The sequence below is a fragment of the Garra rufa genome, chromosome 21 (genome assembly GCF_049309525.1).
Source record: "Garra rufa chromosome 21, GarRuf1.0, whole genome shotgun sequence".
Taxonomy (NCBI): domain Eukaryota; kingdom Metazoa; phylum Chordata; class Actinopteri; order Cypriniformes; family Cyprinidae; genus Garra; species Garra rufa.
This window is the reverse complement of record NC_133381.1, coordinates 32,477,931-32,495,895: the sequence shown is the minus strand read 5'-3', so window position 1 is coordinate 32,495,895 and position 17,965 is coordinate 32,477,931. Positions and strand designations below refer to the sequence as shown.

Here is a 17,965-nt window from a genome sequence, read left to right as displayed (position 1 = left end):
TTGAAGGTTCACCTTCCAACAATGACCCTGTGCACAGAGCAAGAGTGGCTTATAGACAACTCTGTGAATGTCCTTGAGTGGCCCAGCCAAAGCCTGGGTTTGAACCCAATCAAACATTTCTGGGAAAACCTGAAAATGTGTGTCTGTATCAAAGCTGACAGAGCTTGAGAGGTGAAGAGGTGAGGAGAGGCATGGCAGATAATTGCCAAACGCAGATGTGCTAAACTTGTTTTATGGTGTATGGAGTGTAGATTGATGTGGTAAAAAAGTAATTTAAAGCAGTATAACATAAAGCAGCAACATAAAACGTGAAAAAATGAAGGGGTATGAATAATTTCGCAAAGCGCTGTATATTGGGATCATCTTGATGTATTATTGTGCATCTCTGTTTCTCCAAAGGTGCAGTGATTACCTTAGGAGGACTCCATAAGTTCAGGTTCAACCACCCTGCAGAGGCAGCTGTTTTGAGGGAGAGAAGACGGGTACAGTCCATACTTTCCAATGCACATGTTAACTAAAATGAGCTTAAGATTAGATGGAAGTTAGTTCAGGAAAAAGGAATAGCATCAGTTGTTTGTGAATGCCACTTGTTTTGAAATTTTGTATCTAGTGCTATGATATCCAGACATTTTTATGTGTGACTTATTTATGTTTTAAATGTTTTAAGTTGTCAGAACAAACTTTTTAAAGGGTTAATTCACACAGAAATGACAATTGTTATCATTTACTTATTAAACATAATGATTAAACATTGTTATATAGCAGAATTATTTTCTTATCTTTTAAAGGCATTATATTAAAACATAAAACACAAAATTTAGTGCTGATAATTGCTTTAATTAGGATTGCTGATTTGTTTGTTTGTTTGTTTTTATCTTTGCAGACCAGTGATGGAGGTCTGGTCTGCAACTCTACAGAGCTCAACTCACCCAGTTCTGACAAAAGGTAAATGTTTTGTTCATTCAAGAGCAGTACATTTTCAAACCATAGATATATTGTACAAGTTGATGTTGTTTCTAAATGTTGAACTGATAATGAGCCCTCTGGAGAAACAATTGTTTATAGAGTTTACATGGTGTTGCTTGGTTACTACAGTGAGTATGCAAACAACAAAAGAAATGAGGGATGGAAGTAAATTAGTTTGTTTGCTGTGTTATTGTACTGAATTATTTCTTTAAATTTGTGTTCATTTTTCAGAGCTAGTGGTTGTATTTCTGGCTAGTGCATCATCTTCAGTGTATGAGTTTGCATTTGTTGCGTGCTCAGGGTTGCAGGAGCAGGTTGTCATGAGAATGGCAATGGGATGGCTCCCAGACAGCGACTAGAGGAGCAGCAGTGGTACATAGAGTGTCTACGAGAGGAGATTCAGATGGAGCAGAAAAGAGCGGAGAGAGATCTGGAAAGAGAGCAGGCACGTCTCCGACAGCAGCACTCTGAGAGTGAGTACAAAACACATTAAGTTATACTCAAATGCATTTTTAGCATCTTTAGCATCTTTTTTGATCTATGTTAGGATGGGACGATATTTTGCAGAGATACAACCATTTGAGAATCTGAGGGTGCAAAAAATCTAAATACTGAGAAAACTGTCTTTAAAGTTGCTCAAATGAAGTTCTTAGCTATGCAGATTATTAATCAAAAAATAAGTTTTGATATATTTACAGTAAAAAATTAACAAAATGTCTTCATACAAATGTTCTTTACTTAATATCCTAATGATTTTTTCCATAAAAGAAAAATCAATCATTTTGACTTATACAATGTATTTTGGGCTGTTGCTACAAATATACCCCTGCTACTTAAGACTTAAGGTTTTGTGGTCAAGGGTCACAAATAAACATTGAAAACCTGACAATAAGAAATGGTCCTCTTAAATTGTTATTAAATAGTTTACAGCCTTATATACCTCTAAACTCTGTTTATTTTTGCACCTAAAGTCAAGCAGTGGATCTCGCAAGAAAAGCAACGGCTAGAAGCCCATAGGGAAAAGGCAACATTGGAGTCAGGGGTTCAGACAGATCTCATACTTCATACTGGTTTATCAAGTCAGATACCTGAGGAGGAAGGCATTGCTGAAAGCGTCCCACCATCACCTTTAATGGGTGACAGAAAAAGAGTGGTGCAGGAGGAACTGCTGAAGCATCATGCGTTGCGGAGAGCTGAGAACCGTGTGCGCCGCAAAAGGTTACGTTACCAACTGGAGAAGATTGCACGAAAGCGCCATCTGCTGGAGGCCAAGCGAGAGCTGCAGAGGCTCGAAAATGAGCTTCTACAAGGGGGCGATGAAGCCTCATTTTCAGACCTGGAGTACCCCTTAAGGTCCAGGGGACGTCCAATGACTTTACGAAGGCATTCGTTTTCTGCTGATCTGCTGTCCCGACTGTACCCCCAACACACTCCCATTTTCAGGTGGGTGCAAATGTGAATAACTAACATGGAGTCTCATTCACTAATAATTTGTCTGTGTAACTTAGGTCTGTATTAAAAATATTTTATTGTGTTTGAACTCTATTTGAGGATTGGCATTGCTCAGGTAAAAGCTTGTCTATAGAGAACCTCATATGTTCGCTGAGAGTGACTAAAGGCTCTAAAGGAAGGGATGTCAAAAAAGGGATGTGGAAAGCCATTATTAATAATGTTTATTAACATTAGGACAAAGTTAAGAACTAATCCAAGTGCGCACATATGTGTTAGGCAGACTTTTTTTATTAGACGTTCTCCTTTGTGTGTGAATATGCAGCCTAGTCTCATTGTTTATACGTAGGTATTAGTATGTAATGTTTACAAGCACAAAACATAAATTTTTGTATGTTTATGATGCTGAAACTTACAATTTGGACATTTCAATGTTTACAGTGTAAAAACTGATACATATTTTAGCTAAAAAAAGTTGAATATATACAGTTTTATTTATAAATAAGATATTTGTATCAATGCATTTTTATCATTTTATCGATAAGTGATTTAGATTTTTTAGACCCCTTAACCCACTCCTAAACCTACCCATTTTGCACTATGCATGTTTTACCTGAGTTTACCTGTCTAAAGAATAGTAGTAAGTTTTATCAAACAATGTGTTATGTTTATTGTAACGATCATTATAATTGCAACCAAGCACAGTGAATTGTTTTCACTTTTAAAAATATATTTTCCTTTGTCTCCAAACAGCCAGTTCCTCAAAAGGAATAGATCTTCTGAGTTTACAGCATCTCTTGCTGGCTTTGCTCCTGCCACTAAATGGGAATCTGATGAACGTCTCCAAGATCAAAAGATAAGACGACGTTCAAATACAATGCCCTCAAGATATGACCAAGGATCCTCAAGTTGGTCCAGTTTTTCAGACAGCATCAGAAGTCCTATGAAAAATGCAACAGAATTAAAAACTGCTTCCTCAAGGTTGATAGTCAAGAAAAGCACAAGTGGCCAAGACAATCATTGTCTGGATTCAAACCCCAAAGCCACTAAAAAAGTATTACCAATAATAAAACAGAAAAGTTCTGTGAAGGGAACAAAAAGTCTATCTGAAGGTGGAAATAAAGGTTTAGAGTCAATCCGCAGGGTATTTTCCCACTCCGTTGGCTCTGGGATCAAAACCGCCTTGGCGAAAGTTTTCCGCAAGCCACCATCAGGCTTACGTGGACATAGAAGTGTAAAATCTATGAACAGAGCAACAAGTCAGAACAAAAACAAGACTGTGAAAGACTTTGAGCAAAAACAGGAAAAGTGCTCTATCAAGCCAACAACGTCTTATGAAAATTTGGAGCAACTTAACTCACTACAGCATAAGCAACAGAGAAAGTGGCGTAGTGCGGAAGTTCTAACAAGTACCAAACAATGGGTTGCAGGGCAAAAAGAAACAGCTGGATGGGTAGAACACAGTGGTTGGGAGGATCCCAACGGATCAGATTGTGATAGTATCTTCTCATTGGATTCACTGTCATCAGCTTATGCTACAGCTCTGGCTGAGCAACTTCAGCAGGAGGAATGTGATTCCAGTGACGCTGTGAGTGAAGACAGCCAGATGTCTCAAGATTCTCTTGTTATGGAGAGCAGTGGGAAGCATGTGACTGCCAAACCAGTGCTGAGGTTTAATAAAATTCCAAGCCATTTAACCACCCCTACAACACTGGCTTCATGCAGCTCCCAGGCAACTGGCAATAAAGAGGAGATGAAAATATCCAAAGATGTACCTGCAGAGGTTTTCTGGAGCCTTAATGGTAGTCATAAGTTGAAAACAGAGAATGGCCAAGGCATGGCTAAAGAGTCTTCACACATCTATGAATCAAGACCATGTAGCGGTGCAAGCATCAGGGAGACGGAGAATCCACTTGCTCTTACTGATGCTTGGTCATCTACTGATGCAGCAGACAGTCCCAGAATCATCAGGGCTTCACGACACTTGATCAAACAGGATCCCCACACACTAATAGAGAGCAGTAGATGCCAAAGCTCTACTAGTCTGGATCTGTCAGATAACATGAATGTCTCAGAAAGCCAGAGCTCACCTCGTTCTGACTCCACTCAAGATGCGAATACTCTTGAAGAACAAAACGACACGTCTTTTGAAAATACCCTGTTGTTAGAGAGTGATCTCAGCTTTATCCCAAGGCAGGAGTTGGATTTTAAGGAACTAACTACTAATGTAGAACCATCTACAACTCACACAGTCTTCGACTCCACAGATACCAATTCAGATGGGGTAGCAGAAAAAACCAAACCAACCACTGAATGTAAACCACTGAATCCCACTGTGACTGAAGCATTGCTGATCAACTCTTGTTCCAAAGATGTTGAGATCTCAAAAAGTACCACTTGCTTTCAGATTAACTCTAGTAGGAAAGATTCACATGTTAGAGAGGAGCCATCATCATACCCAGTGTACCCTGAGGATTGTTCTCTGAAGTCAAACTTAAACCTGACAGCAGGTTATCAGGTTTCAACATGTGACAATGCAGAAGATCCAGAAAATAGGAACTCTAAAGCAGCACAGATTCCAGATGAATCAAACAGCACTAACAATGGCAAAACCACTGGATACTGTAATGAAGAAAACAAGTATTTCTATACTAAACAGTGCACAGAAATGGCTTGCATAACAGATACCAAAGATTATGCACTGACAATCGAACAGTCAGAGAAGCATGATGAAGTAGTTAATATATTTGGCACAAATAGTGAATACTTTGGTGTACAGTTGGGGAATGAGCCAATCACTGGAACGTGCAAAATAAAAGACACTCATGCAGGCTTTGTGGGAAATATGAAGCTTCCAAAGAAAAGTGATGACGATGTTTCAGACACTGAGACAGCATTTTTAAATAAGGATCAGGAACAGTCATCTGCTTGTTCAACTATCAATGCAGAATCTGTAAAAAATACAACTGTTTTGGAAAACTGGTTAACAACTGATGTGATGAAAAACTCGGATCAAGACCTAGACGAGAAAGAAATTGAAATTAAAAATGCATCACTAGCCAGGGATGATCATAAGACATTATTCAGCAAAGATCACATTAATACTTTTAGAAATCACAGCAGTATATGCAATAGTGTCCGGAGTCCGGAGATTAAAAACATTATTGAAAACAGTAAAGAAGATAAAAAATATGCAGGCCAGATTGCAGAGAGAAAGACTGATAGAAATACCCGATATTTTCAGATGAGCGACTCTGCAATTAATGATAAAATATCAGAGGTGGTGAAAGAACATTTTATGATATCTCTAAGAGAAGACTACAGTGAATATCAGGCGTCATGCACAAAGAAAGAAAACACTTCTTTAGCTAAACTGGATGATTTGAAGTCCAAAACGAACAAACATGAATTTAATTACAAAAGTACTCAAGCTGGACATGGTGAAATTAATAGTTCATGTATGTCAAAATCAGAGAACAGTGATTCACAAACAGAATCAAGACATTCTTTGACTATGAAGGATCAGGCAGTCTTGAACTTCAGTGGCACAGAAGATCATATTCTAAGAAAGAACGACAGAGTTGAACAAGAATATCCAAAATGTGGAAATGTTAGTGATAACATGGAATCAGTACTATACTGCACTATAGAGGAACAGAAGTTGTGTGTTAAAGAAACTATTATTGATGTGAATACATCAAGAGAGAACATTATTGTCTGCACCCAACTAAGAAAGGATTATGTTGATGCTTCAAACTCTGTTCAAAGGAAAGATTGCATCAGTGAAGGGGTTTTGGAGGATGGTAGAGCCACAGTATTAAAACCACTGCTTCCCTGCACATCTGCACAAGATACTTTGTCTCTTAAGCTGACAAATGGGCTGGAAAAAGTTCAGAAAGTGAATCAGTGCATGCACCAGAATGCACAGGGAGTCAACAACAAAACAGAACCAAATGAAAATGGACTGACGTCAGTGGAACTGCACAGTTTTGATGATAAACCACTAATACATGAGCATTCAAGACTTTTGAATGGAACTGAAAATGAAAAATGTCTTAAGGTCTCAACTCAAGTAAATTCCAGTAAATGCAGCATTCCTCTGGTGTCATTGTCCACTGAAGCAACAATTAAACATATTGTCTCAGGTGTACACTCCAAAGATGTGGCTGATGCATTTGAGCAAACCATAGAGGCACAAAATAAAAAGACATGTTCATGTAACTCTTCAATATTAAGTATGGAAGATTACCACTCAACAGTAGATGGGAGTTTCCCTACTTCTGAAGCCCGGCCTTTAAGCAATCTTGCATTTTATGAATTTGGTCCAGGAAAACATAATGGTTGTGTAAACCACGATAAAACTTGTGCTAAACATTTCTTGGAAACTGCTACTATCAGTAGTTATTGTGATAAAGATAAAGAAAGACCTGCGGAGCACATACACAATGGTTCCTCAGAAGATTTAAGAAAAGATGCCACTATTTCAGATTTAAGCCAGGCACCACAAAGACCCCAAATGCACAATTTGCTTAAAACCTTTGAGACTGGAAAAATCGACAAGGATCCACAATCGGAGAAAACAGAAATGGTGGTTACATCTCAGCATATTGATGGCAGCATCAAAAGAATGCAAAGTTTTGATAACCAACCGCTGAAGAATCAAGAGCCAAATATGGCTAAAAATCACCAGTCAACTTGTATGCAAAGAAGAGAGCCTGATAAATCTGTTGAGGTGAATCACAATGCAAAACAGACTCATTGCAGTCAAAATACAAGGGAATATTATAATAGATGTAAATCTACAGACCAAAGAGAGCATTTCACAGCAGTGGATGCTACGAAACATTTTGTTGGCAATGGTAATGATGAAAGACGGAAAGGAAAACAAAAGCGACACAGAAAGGCCCACTTTATAGCACCTCCAAGTTCATCCACTGATTCTACACCTGAAATATCTTTGGACGAAAGTACCACCAGCAAAGTTCATGCATCTCGTACCAAACCTGCTTCTCAGACAAACCTGCTTCCTACCAGTCAAAATGCTCTTGGCAAATACAAAAGTCCTCCACTTGATGAACAAAGCATTCCTTCACCTTTAGCAATTAGTTCAAGGTTGTTAGAAGCACAATCAGGACAGAAATACACCCAACAGCATAGCACTGGTATGCCACCTTCTATGATTGGAGTTACCTTACGCAACAAAGCTGAGATTGAGACAATTGCATGTCAACGAGATCATAGTTCTACTGAAGAAGTGCACAGGATAGAGATGACTCAAACAAAGGATGACATTTCTGTTTGTGTGGAAGACCATGCTCAGCCATTTGAGGAGACTGTCCCACAGACAAAAGATTCTGCAATGCATTTTGCTTCAAGTGATATTAACCCATTTATACATTCAAGAACTACTGTGGCGGTTAACACAGCAGTCCACAAAAAGCAGGCCTTTGGAAGTGCTGCCAATATCTCCTGCAAACATTCTCCTCTCAATAGTTCCAACAAGAATATGACAAGGTGCTGTAGTGTAGACAATGGCTTGAACATTCAGGACTCCCCTTTCAGTTCCCATTTGAGTGCTTATGTAAATCACAAAGGCCTCTCTAGCACACTGAGTAGTTATGAATATTCAAGAGATCAAATTTCTTCTGAACCTCAGCTGAAGGCAGCTTTTTATTCCTCTAGAGGTTCGAATAAGCAGAACCTAACAGCTTTGAAATGTGACTCTTACAATGGTGCCTCAGAAGAGTTACGCCACAGTTCAGGTCAAGTTGATGAAATAGTGCTGATCTACTCCTCTGAGTATGAATCTCAAGAACATCCGAGACCAAGCAGATGTGATAGTGGCACACAAACCATTGATGTTAGTAAGGACCTTAAAAGAAAGAGCCGTCATAGAAGAAGCAGCACCCAGACACCAGTGTCTAAACCAGGGAATGGTGCTCCAACCACATGGACAAGTCTACAGAACATGTCTGAACATCTCTCTGACCTGATACACAACACCTCTGATCTTCTGGGGAACATACAGTGTATGCGAACAGGGGAAAAGCCCATCCTAAATTATGACCATCCTAAACAGTGTTTCCAGGTTTCACCTGGAAGTAACTACAAAAGGGACTGTTCTACACAAACTTCATTGGACATAGGGGTCCAGACAGAGAATGCTTCAGTGTCAAAGCACGCTGCGGCCCATGAAGTAAATGTTATTGTTAAAGTCATTGGTTCAGATATTTGTAATGTGTCCCAGCTTGATGGTGATGCCAAGATCTTGAAAAATAAAGCTTTTGAAAAGATTAAAAGCCTGCCTGATTTACGTCCCAAAGTTTCAAAGATAACCGAGAGTCAGAATTTTTTTATTCCGTCCCAAAAGGTTCTGTCATTAGAGACTGTTGTGCCAAATCAGGATGGTCCAACCTTGGAAGCATTTGAAGGTAACACAGTAGATCATTCTTGTGGGAAGTCTTCATCCAGCTACATTGGAGCAAAAGGCTTGCATATAAAGCAAGAGGAGAAGCAGATTTGGCACAGTAACGTAGACCAGAGAAGTTGCTTTAATAAACAAATTATGCTCATGGATCGTGCATGCTCCCCTATCCTTACAGTGAAGGCTGCAAGATACACCCAGCAAAAACAAGTAAAAACAACCCAGGGACAAGAGAAACAATACTCAAATGTGTACAACGTGCCGTTGAAAGGTTATAACATGTCCAACCATGGGAATAAGCTACTAGAGGAGTACAACAGTACAAATGCAAGAACAGCATCTACATCAGTGTCAACCAATGAAAACCTGAGTGACCTTAGTTGTCCAAATCCTGGTGCATCTGATGACTTCTCGAATAGGATCTGTCCCCGCAGCAAATGCATGAAAAATGAGAGAAATGAATACTCTCATAAAGTTGAAGATGGGGTAATAAGTAAACTGACTATTAAACGTTCCCAATCTCAGCCACAAAGAATGTCGCTCTCGCCTCCAAGCAGTACCACTGGTGTCCAGCTTGCATCTTCAGATAATGTCAGACAATCTAAAATGGAAACTCTAGAAAGAAACCCTCATTTGTCAGCTGTGAGTCACAGGTCATCTGAGTATATAATAAAACGTTGCGATCATTTGAATCAAAGTGCTGTGCAACAGCAGGAAGATGACGTGATGTCTCTGGTGCCAAGCGAGTGCAACACAGATGTTCTGGTCAGCATCAATCCTCTGGCAGAGACCAGCATGCTGCTCAAAGAACATCAGTGGATACCTGATGATCTGCCCATGCACAACAAATTTACTAACTGGTCTGGTATCAATCACCAACCAACATCAACACTTAGTAAAATACACGGACCAACTGGACAGCACTTCACGAAGCTAAGCCCCAGTTACTGGCAAGAGCCATCAGAGAAAACAGACAGGAGAGCACAAGAAATTAAGAAGCTGAGGACAGAACGTGAGCGAGTTTTAGCCTCTGTACATATGGATCTGAGCCCTCATCAGCTGACTGTTGAACTCACAGAGGCCAAGCTACACTACAGCCAAGGAGAAACAGACACTTTGCTTAAAATTCTTAAGTCTGGTTCTAAAGAGGCATCTTCAGCCTTGAACAAACAGGAGCTCCTTAACAGGTCTGTATAATCTGTGATTGAATATCATTTTAAGTAGTACAAAGTTCTGCATGTTTGAAGTTTTAGTCATTTAGTATGGAAGCATATTTCCTTCACTGAATTAAAAATAAAGGTAATAGCAACAATTTTTTTACCTTTTTTCACGCAATTACAAACTCGCAATTCTTACTTTTTTCTGAATTTTATATCTCACAATTCTGACTTTATAACACAAAGTTTGAGTTTACATGTCTTTTTTCCCTTCAAAATTGGACTTTATAAATCGCAAATGTGAATATATCTTGCAATTCTGAGGAAAAAAAAGTCAGAATTGCGAGTTTATGTCTCGCATTTCTGACCTCATTTCTCAAAATTGCAAGATTATACTGAGAGAAAGTTAAAGTTGCGAGATACAAACTAACGGTGTGTTCACACGGGGCATAAGCGTCAACGCTTCCCATTGACTTTGAATGGGTGACATCAAGCATTGCCGCAAAGAATTGTGGATCCGTCGGCGGCGCTTCACTAGCGTTGCTCGTGGCAGAAGTTGAGAATTTTTCAACTTCTGCCGTGAGCAACGCCAGTGAAGCGCCGCCGACGGAAGCGTCAGCCAATCAGGATCGCTCTATGCAAATACGGTGGCCAGGCGGCAGCCAATCACGTTCATCCTGTTCAAGAGCATCATTTCATTGGCTGACGCTGCTATGACCATAAAACGACAGCCATGCCTGCCGTTAAGCGTTGACGCTTACACCCTGTGTGAACACACCGTAAGACATTTTTTTGCAGTTGCATAATTGCAGGTTTATATCATGTAATTCTGACTATTTCTCAGAACTGAGAGTTTATATCTCGCAATTCTGAGAAATTAAATATCACAAAATAATTAAATAAGTCAGAATTGCAGGTTTATATCATGCAACTCTGAGAAAAGTCAGAATTGAGTGAGTTTATATCGCACAATTCTGACTTCATCACTAACTATTGTGAGTTTATATCACGCAGTTCTGACTTTATAGCTTGCAGTCAATTCTGAGAAAAAAATCTGAATTGTGAGATAAGTCACAATAACTTTTTTAAAAATATATTTTTGATATAGTGGCAGAAACGTGCTTCCATAATTTAGGATGCTTTCACCTTAGCACTTTTGGTTTGTCGGGACAATCCAAGTGTGAAAGCACCCTTAGTCTTTAGATCTTGTTATAAATAGAATTCCATTTTGTCATTAGGCACAGGAAGAGCATTGAAGGTTTGAGAAAAGAGAGAGAAGCCCGTCTCCAGATGTGTCGTCGTGCTCGGAGCCTCAGTCCCAGTAAGCATCGGATCCCTGCAAGTTACGAGGAGCAATCTCAAAGAGTTTCAGACCTGCCAAGCAGACGCAGAGAATATCTGCAACAGATCAGACAAGAGATTGTCGAAACCAGCAGGTTATTTGAAAGTTACATTTCAAAAGTTACATTTCGTTGTAATATTCTATTATTTTATATACTCAACCAGATGCTCTTCCCCAGAGTTCCTGATCCACCAAGAAGGGAGGGTCAGTGTCCATCTGACATTGAGCTTCTCTTGCGTGACTACAGCCGAGCACGTGAGGAGGCAAGAGCAGAGATTGCACGTGCAAGAGACCGACTCCGTGAGAGGACTGAACAGGAGAAAAGACGACTACAACAGCAAGCTCTCTCGCAGGCAGTGAAGGTCACTGACGTTTTTCATTTTTAGAATGAGCAAGTATAGCTGTCCTTTGCTTGTTTTAAAATACTTTAATACATTCTTTCCTTCTCTCGCTGTTTTTTATGTAGGATGACCTGCGGTTCCGCACACGCATTAGTAACAGTACTTTATGTAGTGGTTCAAACCTGAGTCTGTCCTCAGGGCCCACTTCAGGGTACAACAGCAGCAATGCTGCCTTACTGAAAGACATTACCTCACCATTAATACAGGTAAGAAACCACACTAAAAAGTTTAACATGCTACCATGTTCTTTTAATTTAAAATGTTATTTTTCAAGCTCTTCACCTCATTCCTCAGGTAAACGGAGTCTCAGAATTCAAAGTAAGGACTCGGCCTCCTGTAATCCCATTGCAGACCTCAAAAGCCCAGCGTAGATGGCTGTCAGTCCAGGGTAAGCGATAACCCGTAAACAATTGGAAACCCAAAGGCTATGCCTTGAATCCACTTAATTAATCAGATGCCCTATTCTCTCTAGATGTCAGCCTGGAGACATCTGTCACTGGATATGAGCCTGAGTCCTCCTCCACTCCATCATCTCCTCCCTGTGCTCGACAGCGCACTCTCTCCTTTGGTTCCCCTTCATCTATATCAACTTCATATCAGGATATCGCTGACTGTACTCTTGCCAGTGCTATTTCAGAAGTATGCTACTGCAACTCACATTTCAAAATATGCAAGAGCAAGTCAATATCAAATGCTTCATGGACTTGCTTGTCTGTTTTAGGTGTATTTGGCCTCTGGTGGTGATGCGAGAAATCTGCTGGCTGGGAAGGCGGCTGCTGGTTGGAGGTATAGTAATATGCATATGGTGCATGTATGAACCTCTTAGATGTATGTATTCCGTCCTCACATTCCATTTCTCACCAGGCATCAAGGTGTGGAGAGAGGTGTTCAGGTCTTTCACAAGGCTACCTCCAGACCCTCAGCTCATGGATTTCTTGGAGCAGTAGAGCTAGAGAGGCCTTTGGCCAGTCTGTGGTCTATAGTTCATAATCACTCAAAGACTCACCTTTACCATGAGTCAGTTAAATCTGCCTGGACACGACCATTGGACCAAAGCACGCAACTAGGTAAAGCTCAGTGCACATGATATGATTTTGTAATCTGAGACAAATTTTTGGAATTGTTCAGGATTTCTGTTGTCTTAGGCCAAAATCGTGCATCTTTGATTATCTAGTGTGACATGTTCACCAACGATGAATTAATGGTCTTTGCAATGAATCAGAAAATTAGGGTTACACCCCTACAGTGCAAGCATTCTCAGAGGATTAGTTCACTTCCAGAACAAAAATTGTCATTCAAATTTGTTCATGTTTTTTTTTCTTTAGTCGTAAAGAAATTTTTTGAGGATTACACAGAGTACACATGCGCATGGCAGAGCTAAGTAAAACGAGCATTTGAGGTTTAAAAGAATATACTTTTTTTTTCTTTTCTTTTTTTTTTTTTTAGAAAATTACAGATTGTTTTGTTAGATAAGACTCTTCTTCCTTGGCTGGGATTGTTTAGAGCCCTTTGAAGTTGGATTTAAACTGTATTTTGGACGGTCAAACTCACAGGCACCATTGAAGTCCACTATATGTGACCCTGGACCACAAAACCAGTCATAAGGTTAAATTTTACAAAACTGAGATATATACATCATATGAAAGCTCAATAAATAAGCTTTCCATTGATATATGGTTTGTTAGGATAGGACAATATTTGGCTGATATACAACTATTTGAATATCTGGAACCTGAGGGTGCAAAAAAATCAAAATACTGAGAAAATCATCTTTAAAGTTGTCCAAATTAAGTTCTTAACACTGCATATTACTAATCAAAAATTACATTTTTACATATTTATAGAAGGAATTTCACAAAAAATATTAATGGAACATGATCTTTACTTAATTTCCTAATGATTTTTGGCATAAAAGAAAAATCAATAATTTTGACCCATACTATGTATTTTTGGCTATTGCTACAAATATACCCCAGCGACTTAAGACTGGTTTTGTGGTCCAGGGTCACATATGGAGAAATTTCCTAGAAAAACGTAATTTCTTTATGACTGAAGAAAGAAAAGAATGAACATCTTAGATGACAATAGGGTGAGTATATTATTTGTACATTTTTGTTCTGGAAGTGAACTAAATCCTTTAAAGCTCTCATGCACGGAAGAACTAGTGCAAGGTTTCTGCAAGTCTTAACTGGCCTTTCCACAAATTAAGGCCTAAAAAGATCTTAAATCTTCAAAGATCTTAAATCAGAGCAGAAAGTCCTAAATTCATAAAGTCATTAATGGCATTAAAGGAATAGTTAATCAAAAAAAAAAAGGATTACTCACCCTCAAGCCACCCTAGGTGTATATGCCTTTCTTCTTTCAGACAAATACAATCATAGTTATTTTTAAAAATGTCCTGGTTCTTCCAAGCTTTATAATGGCAATGAATGGTTGTTGATTTTTTGAAGTCCAACAAAATGCATTTATCCATCATAAGTACTCCACATGGCTCTGGGGGTTTAAAAATGATTATAAACATTATAAACATAATGAATAATATAGCTGCAATCAGCAATTACCAAGGTTCAAGTGATTTAAGGCATTTAAGCACATATAAAAAATATAGTATTTAAAGCCTGTAACCACCTAAATCAATGATTTAAAAAAAAAAAGAATTTTTTTTTAAAGAATAATTTAACATAGAAATATTATGTTTTTTAATGTTTATGACTGCCATAGCGCAGGTCCGATTTCCTTAAAACTTTGCATGCTTATTTAGAATCACCTGCTGCATGTGCTTACCAGGTTTCGTGAAGTTTTGAGTTTTCCTTTAGGCTTTATAGGATTTTGGGTGAAATTTGGACCAGCCCCTTTTCTAAACAACCCCATTATAGATTTCCAAAGAGTAAATTACCACCGTTTTTTTTTTATAATTATTGATCTAGAGAGTCCAGAATGAGTGAAAAACCTAGGACTAGTACTTTTTTATTTTTTTACATCATTTACATCATTCTCAATAATTTAACGAACGATTTAACGTTCGAATCTGAGGCATGCGTTTTGTCCGGCCTTTTTGTACTTTCGTACTTTCGATCGCTGTAGCTCCCCAGTCAGGCCGATTGGGGCGAGCCTTGGTGCCGGTGTTGCCGGTGTGAGTACTACCATCCCTCCAAGTTTCGAGTCTCTATGACTTACGGTTTGGTCTGCACAGTCAGTTTTACGTGGAGATTGCTGATCCTTGGCCTAGCAATTACAAAAGGGTTTCAGCGCTACGTGCTTGAACCCCTAATAACTTACGTTCAAATATAGGCAAAAGCCAAATTTACCTTTACTGATTATATTGTTTTGTTTTTTCTCTCCAATCAGTCTATCTTTTGACGGACGTCTCCAACTGCCAGCTTAAACAGCCGCGGGACTTCTGCTGCCTCAGTACAGAATCTAAACAGGTGTTCTGTGTACTCTGTTCTGTGATTAACTCTATTCAAACATACGTTTCCTTAATCACACATTCAATTTGATCCATCCTCTTTTCTTCAGGATGATATGTGGGTGCTGGCCATGCAGTCTGTATTCGAGGAGACACTGCCCCGTCCCAGTATGGACACTATTCGTGGTGAGATTCTACCCAGTGCGTGGATCCTTCAACCCAGCCAACGTAACGGTCGAGAAGTTGTCACTGTCATCTACTTGTTACAAGTAAGATGGTTTCAGCTTATATCCTTTCCCTCATCATGTATGAGTTTAATAAATTAGCATTTGCATTAGCTTTATGCTTGCTTAAAAGAATAGTTTACCAAAAAATGAAAATTCTGTCATTAATTACTCACCCTCATGTTGTTCCAAACCCGTAAGCCCTGATCATGCATAGACAGCAATGCAACTGACACGTTCAAGGCCCAGAAAGGTAGTAAGGACATCGTTAAAATAGTCTATGTGATATCAGTGGTTCAACCGTGATTTTATGAAGATACCAGAATACTTTTATTTTATTTTTTTTACAGTTTTTAATAATGTTTTTAATAATAAATGACCTGAGTTTTCCTCATTGTTTCCTTTGTCTCCCCCTATAGGTGGATTTGGGAAGCCCGTCCTTGCTGCCTAGATTGCTGAATGCAGTGTCTAGGAAGCAAGCAGCTGTCATAGCAGACCTCGATTCTTTCTTCTCTTTATGACAAATCAGGTTACTCATGTAGCAACAAGCACTTACACTAAAACCCTGAAGGTTTTGCTCAGATTTGCACCTCATGTTCTTGCTCTTTACTTGATTCTTTTTACACAGCACTGATGGTATGATTATATTGTGTAACACTATCTTGCCTTATTTTATCTCGTCTTGATTTTTGTTAGATAACTTTGCCCCCCATGTGCCAAAGTATTGCTTATTGTGAAAAGATTATAATACTTTGATTGATCAAAGTAAAATCCCAAAGCTATTTTTCGTGTGTGTGTGTGTGTGTGTGTGTGTGTGTGTGTGTGTGTATAGTTATCACTTGATTATCATTTGACTAAGGCTAAACTATGCATAGCTCTGTTATTTGTAGGAAGGGATATTCAAATCTAAGCAATCAACTATATTACAGTATTTTTTTAATGCACTGCATTGTCTTAAGCTACATTCAGAAATAACTAGTATGTAAAACTTTACATCAGCTGCAGAGACCTTTTCACTTTCATTCTGTAATATACAGTGCCTTTCATAAACATGGCCATTTTTGTTTGTGCAAATTTTTGTGCAATTGCTTAGACAATTATGGCACGTTCTGTGCTGACTAACATAAGACTGTTGTTGACTGCAATTCTATTGTTGATATTGATACATTCAGTATTGTAATTGTTATTTTTGTGAAATGTTTATGCAAAATGTTCTTTTAATTTGTGTAATGAAATGCAAACAAAGTTAATCATTTTCAACATGAACTATTACGCTTTCTACAGTGGCTTCAGCTTGTAAAGAGTATACACATATCTAGATTTGCATTAAACCCATTGTTTTGACGTGGTGATCAAAAGAGCCCTTGCTTAAGCACTGTAGAATGATACAAGATCAGTGGTTTTATTTGTATCTAGACAGCTGATCTGTAAAATGTTTCACTGAAACAAAAAGTGTACTGTATAAATGAAGGGTATTTCTTTTTTTATGATCTCAGTTTTTTTATGATTTCTGATTTTTTATTATATGTTTTGATATACTGTAAATGTATTCTATATTATGTAACCTGTTATCTAAATGCAAAATAATTTATCATTTGTATTGTGTTAAAATGTTCTTTTTGACTATTTTTATGGTTTGGAGGAGTTTCCAAAATCTTAATGACTTTTAATTTATGAAGCAGAACATGTTTTTAGTAAATATATTTGCCATTTTTCAAATATGCTTCTTGTTTTTCATCTTTATTTTAGTATTTGTGTGTGTGTGTGTGTGTGTGTGTGTGTGTGTGTGTGTGTGTGTGTGTACCTGGTATTCATCACGTTGTGGGGACCAAATGTCCCCACAAGGATAGGAATACCAGTAGATTTTGACCTTGTGGGGACATTCCTCAGGTCCCCATGAGGAAACAGGCTTATAAATCATGCACAATGAGTTTTTTTGATGAAGTAAAAGTATGCACAATCTCCTGTGAGGGCTAGGTTTAGGTGTAGGGTAGGTGTAGGGCGATAGAAAGTACGGTTTGTACAGTATGAAAACCATTACGCCTATGGAATGTCCCCATAAAACATGTAAACCCAACGTGTGTGTGTGTGTGTGTGTGTGTGTGTGTGTGTGTGTGTGTGTGTGTGTGTGTGTGTGTGTGTGTGTGTGTGTGTGTGTAAAGAGATTCAGAAATGTAAGAACATTTTTAATTTCTCTTCCCATAAGAGTGAGTGCGCAGAATTGGTCAATTTTATGGCTGGCTTCCTGGCTCATCCATGTCCAGCTTTTTTAGCTGGAAAAAAACAGGTCGTTTTGCTGCTTGATAGTGCAGTTTGGTGTGTCTTACCATGTTTTTTTTAATGTATTATCTTAATTATGAGCACACTGGTTCGTAGTGCAGTTACATTTTTACTAGAGTTTTATTGTTTACTGCACGTTATTGTTCTGGTGGAAGTCTCGCTCATAGGTTTACTTCACGCGTTAGAGAATAATGTGGATCAAAATTAGCCCTACACTCAACAAATTACAGTGATATTCATATCAGAACAAAAACATTTTATGCTCTAAACTTGCTGTGCCCCAGTAAAATCTCAAATTTGAGTTATAATTTAC

The 17,965-nt window shown here is 38.5% G+C and overlaps 1 protein-coding gene across 1 annotated transcript in view; it reads left to right on the top strand.

Moving 5' to 3' along the window:
• Positions 1-17,037, top strand: part of stard9 (StAR-related lipid transfer (START) domain containing 9) — a 56,754-nt gene extending 39,717 nt beyond the window's left edge. Inside the window, exons 18-32 of the mRNA XM_073826903.1 lie at positions 400-482; positions 884-945; positions 1,267-1,439; positions 1,938-2,409; positions 3,169-10,026; positions 11,235-11,432; positions 11,517-11,700; positions 11,805-11,945; positions 12,034-12,127; positions 12,212-12,378; positions 12,461-12,525; positions 12,604-12,806; positions 15,088-15,167; positions 15,259-15,417; positions 15,792-17,037. Of these exons, the coding sequence (XP_073683004.1) occupies positions 400-482; positions 884-945; positions 1,267-1,439; positions 1,938-2,409; positions 3,169-10,026; positions 11,235-11,432; positions 11,517-11,700; positions 11,805-11,945; positions 12,034-12,127; positions 12,212-12,378; positions 12,461-12,525; positions 12,604-12,806; positions 15,088-15,167; positions 15,259-15,417; positions 15,792-15,893 (9,041 nt within the window). The 3' untranslated portion in view covers positions 15,894-17,037. The remainder of the gene's footprint in view (positions 1-399; positions 483-883; positions 946-1,266; positions 1,440-1,937; positions 2,410-3,168; positions 10,027-11,234; positions 11,433-11,516; positions 11,701-11,804; positions 11,946-12,033; positions 12,128-12,211; positions 12,379-12,460; positions 12,526-12,603; positions 12,807-15,087; positions 15,168-15,258; positions 15,418-15,791) is intronic.
• Positions 17,038-17,965: the final 928 nt, after the last annotated feature.